The sequence below is a fragment of the Drosophila elegans genome, unplaced genomic scaffold (assembly GCF_018152505.1).
Source record: "Drosophila elegans isolate 14027-0461.03 unplaced genomic scaffold, ASM1815250v1 contig_476, whole genome shotgun sequence".
Lineage (NCBI taxonomy): Eukaryota > Metazoa > Arthropoda > Insecta > Diptera > Drosophilidae > Drosophila > Drosophila elegans.
In genome coordinates this window covers 10,774,516-10,784,256 of record NW_024545863.1, presented here as the reverse complement: position 1 = coordinate 10,784,256, position 9,741 = coordinate 10,774,516, and the positions used below count along the sequence as shown (strand labels likewise).

The 9,741-nt window shown below is 38.1% G+C and overlaps 1 protein-coding gene across 1 annotated transcript; it reads right to left on the bottom strand.

The window, feature by feature from the left end:
* Window positions 1–2,000: 2,000 nt before the first annotated feature.
* On the bottom strand, window positions 2,001–6,266 carry LOC108141208 (beta-mannosidase-like). Its single transcript, XM_017264456.2, has 10 exons — window positions 6,015–6,266; window positions 5,652–5,795; window positions 5,072–5,591; window positions 4,919–5,006; window positions 4,690–4,864; window positions 4,327–4,437; window positions 3,782–4,267; window positions 2,780–3,414; window positions 2,549–2,731; window positions 2,001–2,488 (listed from the first exon to the last, which is right to left on the bottom strand). Exons 1-10 carry the CDS (start codon window positions 6,127–6,129, stop codon window positions 2,216–2,218), a joined length of 2,730 nt encoding a protein of 909 aa, XP_017119945.1. The 5' UTR covers window positions 6,130–6,266; the 3' UTR covers window positions 2,001–2,215.
* Between the last annotated feature and the right edge of the window lie 3,475 nt (window positions 6,267–9,741).

Here is a 9,741-nt window from a genome sequence, read left to right as displayed (position 1 = left end):
TGGACCAAATGCATTGCTCTACATCAAGGGTGCTCAAAACTGCCTTATGGCAGAGCATTTACCAACACATTCTAAAAAGATCACAAAACACAAGTCACGAGGTCAGCTTAGAGCCGAGGAAAAGGCAAAAAACTTAATTAAGGCTTAAGCGTCAGATCGACGGAAAAATACTAGAAATGTGCAAAGCTCCCGATGTCAGACCCTGTCGAAGAGAATTAAAAATTTGTCTTTGGTGTTGTTGGATTTGAACTGGCAAGCAAAATGGAGGAGAATCTGCTTTTAAAATCCCAAATCTCTAGATTTTACAGTTTCTGAGACGTTTCTGACAGACGGACATGGCTAGATCGACTTGGCCATTAATCTGATCATGATATATATATATATACATATATATATATATATATATATATATATATATATATACTTTAAATGGGTCGGAAACGTTTTCTTCTACCTGTTACATAATTTTCAACAATTACAATTTACAATATTTTACTCTTTTCTTCCGTCACATTACAACTCAGTATACTTTTTTGAATTGTATATTGAATTGTAACCGGAACGAACTAGATTCGGCTCTTACATACTTTTTCCATAACTAATGCAGATTGTATACGCCCTGTATTACGAGGCGTCCATGCCTATGGCAAAGTAATCCAGGTTGTAATCCGTTCTCTCCTGATTACTGGAGGTAAAATAATCCATTCGTAATGGCAATTTTCGCAGCTGCAAGTTTATTTCAACATAGAGTAATAGCCTGATTCCATTGCAGCATAAGTGAACTTTTTACCTGATTCCATTTGCGTATTAGCATTTAGCTAATGCTACTCCCACATGTGAGTGGCACGAACAGCTGATCTGTTTACTTTTGAACTGTCGCAAATCAAAACGAAATCATGAAATGAGCGAGTTGACGGAAATCTTTAATACTCGGCAGGACATCCATAATGCTAACGAGGCATTTACCCTGCTAAAACGAAAACAAAAGCGACAAAAACAAATTATTCAACAGTCCAAAGAATTCATTATCTGCGACTTCTGACATTTTCATAACTGTAAGGAACAGCAAAGCAGCAAACATTGAAACGAAAACAAGCGACTGTAGCTGCTTTCCGATTTTTGTCGCTTTTTGTTTTTTGCATTTGCTTCGACTGCGACTTCTGCTTTTCTTGGAGCAGAAGCTAAATCATATGAAATGAAACTAACTACAGTTATTTAAACACTGCACGATAACGTAGCACGAAGTGAACTCGGCTAATCTCATTGTTTTTACATTCGATTGAATGCGATTTTGAAGCTATATCAGCATAAAAGACGGCCAAGCTTATGGAAAAGTAATTAACGTTGTAGTATGAACCCGAATGCATTCCGGATTCTTGAATACGTGTAATTGGGTTTTTTATTCAATAGCGCTTTGCACATAGCGAAATTCAAAAGACAAAAAGGCGGATGAAGATATTTGACAGCCTATTATACGTAGATCCTTGCTTTAAATTTAGGGGCTCAAATAATTGAAGCTTATACAACAAAAAAACGGCAACGGGAAGGAAATTATTTCTAACTAAATTATGTGGTGAAAAGCAAATAGTTACACAATTTAGGAGTTATTAACATATTTTTTTCGACACACACACGCAGGAAATGTTTTTACACGTGTGTCGATAACACAAGTTAACGTACCATCGCCGCCTGGACGACTGTCTGTCACACCTGGGTTACCGTACCGGTACCATCGCCTGGGCCTCAAGGAACTACCACGTATCTGGACGATGACCGGTAGCTAGCTTTTCATTGCCCCATATAACTTTCTGGCCAAAATGCATTGTAAGCAAAAGGCGACGAACACTCGCTCGAGGAAAGACACAGAAAACTACCTTTTATAAAAAGTTATAACCATGCTATAGGATTTAAGCACTATCACATATATTATTGTAATACACACCAAATTTTCGGGCTGAGGTTCCAAGAGGACCAACTTGCCATTATAAAAATATTCTGAATTTGAATACCAAATAAGGCAGACGTTTATTTTAATTCAAAAATACATTAATTGGAAATTGAATATACTGCAATAAATTTTTAAAGGGAACTGATAGTTAACTCAGGCAGTAAGGAAGGAGCTGGACATCGGGCAGCATGTACAGGCAACGCCATAGAAAAATATATATTTGCTGTTGAATTGAACACGTATGTACATTACTTGTGAGAGCATAATTCAAATTAAATATTGATTCATCGTTTGAACTCTAATGTGACTGGCAGTTAACGCCATGCATTTCGAGTCGTTTTCAAAAACTAAGTGTACCGTCTTCCTTGGCTGTGTCTGAGTAAAGCCATTCGTCGAGAACTTGTGCTGCTCTTTGATGTAATCCGGGTGCGTCACCTCAAGGTACACAAGTAGAGCTGGAGATCTCACGGTAATGCGCAGACTGAAACTATTGGCATACGGCGAAGTTGCAGAATTGCAGTCTTGGCCTGAAACTTCAAGCTGCTCGAAAATGTAAGAGAAAAATAATTTCAGCGTTTGAACCCATGCACGTTTACTCACTGTTAATTCTGGATCTTTTATGCCAACAATGTTTTTTAGAGGCACCGGATAAAAAAAGTTTCTAGCCACGAACTCGCCCTGCTCATCCTCCAAAACAACTTCCAAAAATATTTCTTCCTTTGAATGGTTTTCGTATAGCAAATATTTCAATGGTATTTGACGCACCTCAATGCCATTAGAGCTCTGAAAATTGTTGGTTGTAATGACGATTGCTTTTATTGTTTCGCTTACCAGTCCAAAAGCACGAGCAATCGTTTTTTTAGCAACCAAGTCCGTCCATAGATAAGTATTTAGCAGCACAGAGTACAGTTTTGAGTCACTGTGCTCGGAAAAGTCTTCCCTAGAGAGGGTGATGTTGAGGCTATCCGAGTTGCTGTCGTACAGAGCTATAACGCTCGTCGGGGCCATAAATTCTTTGGCCCAGTAGTAGACTAGTTTTAGATTGCCATAGAAGTCGATGCAGGACCATGTGGGAGCCACCCAAACATCGTTGAGCTGCCAAATGAGAGCGCCCATTGTATGATTTCCACTGCGCAGGCTTCGAAATACTTCAATCGCCGTTTTGGTCGTCATGGCCTGAGCCACCTGGCTAAAATATATGAATTTCTCGATATTCTTATCCCAAGTCTGGGGAACGAACGGAAGTTGATAGGCGATTAACTGTAGCATCGGTATGAATCCCTTGGGATCATGCTGCCGGCTTCGAATAAGTGCAGCAATTTCTTCGCTGCTACCATCTGCACCGTCTCCCAGAGCCCTTTGCCACGAGGACATTATTGGCAGACTGGCGTAGCCGAACTCCGACACGAAACGAGCGTGGGGATAAGTTTCTGGGCTAAAACCGTCTTTGTCCTCCCAAATGTGCACTGTAAGGTAAACTTAGTCGGTTAGTTAAAAGCAAGCCAACATTTGCAATCAAGCTACGATTATTGTTTAAAACAATTAATTATAAGCTTAACAAATTGTCTACATAGACAAGTTGGAAATTTGTAGGACACAAGATATTATTTTTAACATGTTAGCTTTATTTGGGTATATGTATACCCTTTGTCGAACGCTTTTGACTCATCAAAATAGTTTTTTAACTAATTTACCTTAAGAAATAATTTGGTGTTGGGGCATTTACAAATTTAAAAAAAAAAAAAAACTTTTTATTTCCAAAGCCCGATTCTTAAACTTGACAGTAGTTTTGTTTTCGTAGCAAACAATTGTGAATAAATGGGGCATGCTTACCATCTCCGTAGTTTGGGCTTTGCAGGTTGTCCTCCGGATTTTGGCCGGACTCTGCGATGCCCAGCGAAGGAGTGGAGATCATGGGGCCAGGGCGTGGACTGAAATCTTTTCGAGTCATAACTTTCAACTCGTGCGCTATCCTGTCAAAGAACAGAGCTTTATAGTCGGCCTCCACTTGCGTGGCGTTTTCCCCGAAGTCCGATTTGTTGGTTGCCAGGAAAAGCTCGATCTCATTGTTGGTCACGATCAAGGCCAAACTTGGATGATAGGAGAGGCGTTGGGCGTTCTGCACCGTCTCCAAGCACACTGATTCTATAAAGTCATTGGCCAGAGGGTAAGCTGCCTGGGAAAACGCCATGTCCTGCCACACTAGCAGTCCGTAAAAGTCCGCTAAGTTGTAGAAGTTATCCGACTCGTATAGACCTCCTCCCCAAACGCGAATCATGTTCATGCCGGCATCATGTGCAGCTTTTAGTAAATATTCCACTGGAACGTATTTAGTGCAAAAAAGAGTTAAATATCGCTAGGTTTAGGCACTGACTTACCCTTATCCGCATCTGCCGATAACTCCGGAAGTGTGTGGGCAGGTACGTAATTCGCTCCCTTTATGAAGATCGGGTGTCCGTTGACCCGAAAATAAAAGGTCCTGCCAAAGTCTAATTGTTCGAAAACCAAAAGGATAAAAAGTTAACAGATTATAACCGCAAGGCATTGCACTGGAACAAAATAGGATGCCTACTCAAAAAGTAGATGATGCGTTGAGCTACGGATGTTTAAGCTTAAAAAGTAGTAGAAGTAGATATAGACCAAATAAACGTGTCCCAACAGAGTTTGGCTATTTGTGCGCTTTAGAATCTGCATGTCTTGTTCCCGAGAGTTGAACAGTTTTGGAGGGCCAGGATACTTACCGTCTTTATCCTCCACCAGCTGTATGGTACGGAAGCCAATCTTTAATAGCTTCTGGGATTCTGTGCGCGAGCTCAGAGAAGGACCCTCCTCGCTGGCATAGCACTTCACTGAAAAAAAAACTGGATATAGCTTTTGCTTCCCATAGCCATTGGGCCACCACAAGGTAACTCGATCCTAGAAAAGTTGGGCATAAGATGAGGTGTTAGACATGTTATTGCATGGTTTTACCTTGGGTATGTGTATCTTAAACTCCACCACTGGTGACACGAAAGAGACCAACTGCTTCTCGAGGACCAAACGTTCATCTAAAAGCTCGCTAAAAGTATGGAGTATTAGCCCTGTTATTCAATTGAAATGTGCCACGAAACTCGCTACAATTACTTGGCATAAACCACCAGCCGCGCGTAAAAGTCCTTCGAAGCAAGCGAGCTGAGGAAGGCACGGCAATCCATTGTCCAGTGAGTATCGTTCCGATTAATTGCCACATCAATGTCGCGAAGCACGGCTACCGCATAGTACTCCACAACAACCGGCTTCCAAATGCCTAAGGAAAGGGCTGCTGGGTTCCATTCGCCACCGAAGCTCATTTGCATCTTGCGCAGATGATTGCGATGGCACTCGACGTCGCCTCGTGCTCTTGGGCAACTGATGGGCCCGGTGATGACGCCCTGATCCTCGCGTTCTCGGGCTCGCCTGCTTGCCTCTTGCAAGGGCGAAAGGATCTCAATCTCCAGGGTGTTTTGACTGGGGCTGGGCAGCAGCAGGTGGCCGATAACGAATGAGTAGCGGACAAACATGTTGTCCGTCTCTCCAAGAAGCTCACCATTTAGGCGCACCTTGGAAACGGTATCGATGCCGTGGAGCGTAAGGTTCACCTGGCTGTCGTGGCCCAGCTCTGCGCCTGCGGATCGGGACAAGTCATAAGGCAACATGTCCAACGGTTAGGTTTCCGTTTACCCACTGACGAAACTGGAATTGTAAATCCACGACTGGTTGGCTATCCACCGCAAGGATACATCGTTTCCCGCGTCTAGCAAGTCTCCGTAGGTATCCTTCAGCGCTGTATATACGCCGCTTGGTAGTCGGGGTACGTCAATCTTTAGGGCTGATAGTAGTCGGAGAAAGCAAACAAAGAGCACAGAAACTGGTTTAAAATCACAGTGTCTACCGTGAGCAGTATTTATTGCCAATTAATTAACCCATAAACAAGCGCTATCAACGAAAACGAAGCTTATCTTATCTTGGTTTACAAATATCTGGAGTCTCTCGGGTCTGGCATAAAACTAAACCAAAAAACTTAATGAAAGATTCACGGCCAACTTACAAGAGGATTCATTCCTCAATGTCCATTTTGTTATCTCCTCGACAAGAATGGTTTTTGCACAGTTATAGTAAATAGAGATAATGAAAACATGAAGAAGGAATATTAATTTTAACATATTTAATACGATTCGTATCAATTGACCGATAACATCCTGAACGCAATTATTTGTTTATTGAAATCTTATCAATCTCGCCGGGTTTTCGCTCCGTTCACACTCTTTCCGTTTTGGAAGGCACGTTACCACTCCGGTGTCACTTTGATTACTGGCAATTGAAGACCATTAAAGTTGAAAATCAACTAGGTGTGGTGAAATCGATCGATAAAGAAGGAAGGAAGCAATCTTTGGCAAGCCAAAGTTTATATACACTTGCAGCAGTTGAAAAAAATAAATTTAAAGCTCAATTGTGATGATGAAAAAAAATTAAAAGCGTATTTCTAAACTATCAAATTTATAATAGGTCAAATAGAATTAAAAAAAAAAATAAAAAATAGAGAAGTAAAATTTTTTTTATTTTTTTTTTTTAATATTTTGATTGTTTTTATGGGAGCTATATGATATAGATTTCTGATTTTGGTGAAATTTAAATTGTAGTTCTGAAATATTAACTATGTACTATATGTCAAATAACTTAAAAAAAATTATTAATTTAAAAGTCAGTTATTTATTGATGAGATCAAGGTATACTAAATATATATAAATTTCACGTAATACACAAATCAAATTAGTTTTTATTTATTATACAAGATAAAGTAAAACCTGCAGCTTCAAATTCCATTAAAAAACATTTTAGGTTATGAACTTGAACAATAGCCAGACCAATTTGAAATGAGCTTTTGCTTCGCAATTATTCAGCAAACAACAGCTGTACTTCGGAAATAAATAGTGTTCATGCTTCTAATTCCAGTGTTGGAAAGTACCGTTAGATTTCCAGCAAACCTCGTTCGAAAATAAAAAGACGACATTTTTAAGTCAAATTGTATACATGGAATCAAAAAAGTTGATGATCGTGCTTATTGATTTTTGGCCTATCGGCGGAACCACTGTGCTATGGGAACTATTTGCTAAAGTCGTCCGATCCGGCTCGTTCCAAATTATATACTACCTGCAATAGGCAGACAACTTTTGGGAAAGTTTCATGCAGATAGCTTTAAAACTGAGGGACTAGTTTGCATATAAACGGACGGACAGACGGACGGACAGACGGACATGGCTAGATCGACTCTACTAGTGATGCTGATCAAGAATATATATACTTTATAGGGTCGGAAACGTCTCCTTCACTGCGTTGCAAACTTCTGACTGAAATTATAATACCCTCTGCAAGAGTATAAAAAAAGCGAAAACTTTAAAAACAAAAAACAAGAATAGAAGCAAGATTCGGCAAGCCGAAGCTTATATACCCATGCGACTATTAAAAGAATTAAATATTTCTTGAACCGTCTAAATTCGATTTATAAGCGTATATGTTGAAAAACATTGAAGTTTTATTTTAATGAAGTTAAAAACGTAAATCTGTATTAAATAATTAAAGCGTTTAAAAGCATTTTTTTGAAAAAATTCAGGAACATAAAAGCTAATTTTTTTTCATATTTTTTTTAAATATTTTGATTGTTCGCATGGCAGCTAAATGTTATAGTCGGCCGATTTAAAAAAAATAAAAATTGTAATTCTGAAATTTTAAACCAGTACCTCTTGTAAAAGACTTAAAAAAAACAAGAAAGAAAGCAAACTTCGGCAAGCCGAAGTTCATATACCCTTGCAGCTATTGCAAGAATTAAACATTTTTGAAAACATTAAAATTATAATTTACTTGCGTATAAGTTTAAAAACATTGAAGCTATGATGATTTGCAGCTCAATTATTTGATAGTTATTTTATATTATTTTATTGTTCCTATGAGAGCTATATGATATAGTCGTCCGACTTTGATGAAACTTAAACCGTAAATTGGAAATATTTAACCATTACTAAATGTCGAAGAACTAAACAAAAAATTAAAAAACAGAAAAGTTATAATTTTTTTTCATTTATTTCTCCGATTGTTCCTATGGGAGCTATATGATATAGTCGTCCGACTTTGATGAAACTTAAACCGTAAATTGGAAATATTTAACCATTACTAAATGTCGAAGAACTAAACAAAAAATTAAAAAACAGAAAAGTTATAATTTTTTTCAATTATTTTTCCGATTGTTCCTATGGGAGCTATATGCTATAGTCGTCCGATTTTGATGAAATTTAAACCATAATTCTGAAATATTTAACCATTGCTATATTTCGAAGAACTAAACAAAAAATTAAAAAACAGCAAAGTTATAATTTTTTCATTTATTTTTCCGATTGTTCCTATGGGAGCTATATGCTATAGTCGTCCGATCCGGCTCGTTCCGACTTATATACTACCTGCAATAGAAAGACAACTTTTGGGAAAGTTTCATGCAGATAGCTTTAAAACTGAGAGACTAGTTTGCATATAAACGGACGGACAGACGGACAGACGGACGGACAGACGGACGGACAGACGGACATGGCTAGATCGACTCGACTAGTGATGCTGATCAAGAATATATATACTTTATAGGGTCGGAGATGTCTCCTTCACTGCGTTGCAAACTTCTGACTGAAATTATAATACCCTCTGCAAGGGTATAATAACAAACAGAAAGATAATTTTTTTTTTTATTTTTCTGTTTGTTTCTTTGGGAGCTATATGATATGGTTATCCGATCCAGCTCTTTCCGACTTATATACTACTTGCAATAGAAAAAAAAAATTTGGGAAAGATTCATGCAGATAGCTTTCAAACTGAAAGACTAGTTTGCTTCGAAACGGACGGACGGACGGGCGGACTGACGAACGGACGGACAGATCTTTCCGTCTGTCCGTCTGTTTGAACGTCGAGATCTCAGAAGCAACAAAAGCTAGGGATTTGGCATGCAGATTCTAGGTTTTCCTACGCAGGTTTTCAAAACTTAGCTTCTAGTGTTGTCTATGCAATTCGACAGAATGCGCCACCTAACCTTCGATTGTTTTGTAGGAGGAATACTTAGTTTGAAGTTTGTAGGCTGAGATAATCTTAAATCTTATGTTGTTTTCATTTTAAAGAAATTATTAACTTGATGAGTTAAAAAAAAAAATAAATAAAGATGGTAGAGTAATACGTTATTGAGAAATAATTGGAAAAGAATTAAGAAGAAGGAAATCAATACGACAGCTACATCCGAAGACAACAAATTTTATTCAATGGGTATTTTATGGTACACGTTGCATTTTTAAAAAATGTTGTAATATTATAACTAAAGGTAAATAACGTCCCTAGTGCCTTGCAAGCTATGCATTATTGTATGTTTTGTTTATGTATTTCTATTCTCGTAAGAGAAGATATGAGGGATGCAGCATACTTTTGGGCTTCGTTTAAAATTTAAAACTGCCCTTTCTTAAAATGAAGTCCATACTTATAACCTTATTTCTCAAAACTTAAGCAAAACTGCGCGAAAATAACGGGTGAAATTGGTAGTTAGTTGACTAAAGAATTTATTTTTAAAGGAATCACTTCATTTCCCGACGGTACTCGAAATTGCAAAATAAAATCAGTGTTCCCTAAAGTATTTGTCTACATTAAAGAAATTATTAAGAAATCAAGTTAAAATATATTTTCGACTTCTTATGATTATTAACTCTGAGGGCTTATTGATCAGTAAAGTCTTCACAAGTTTTTACTAGATT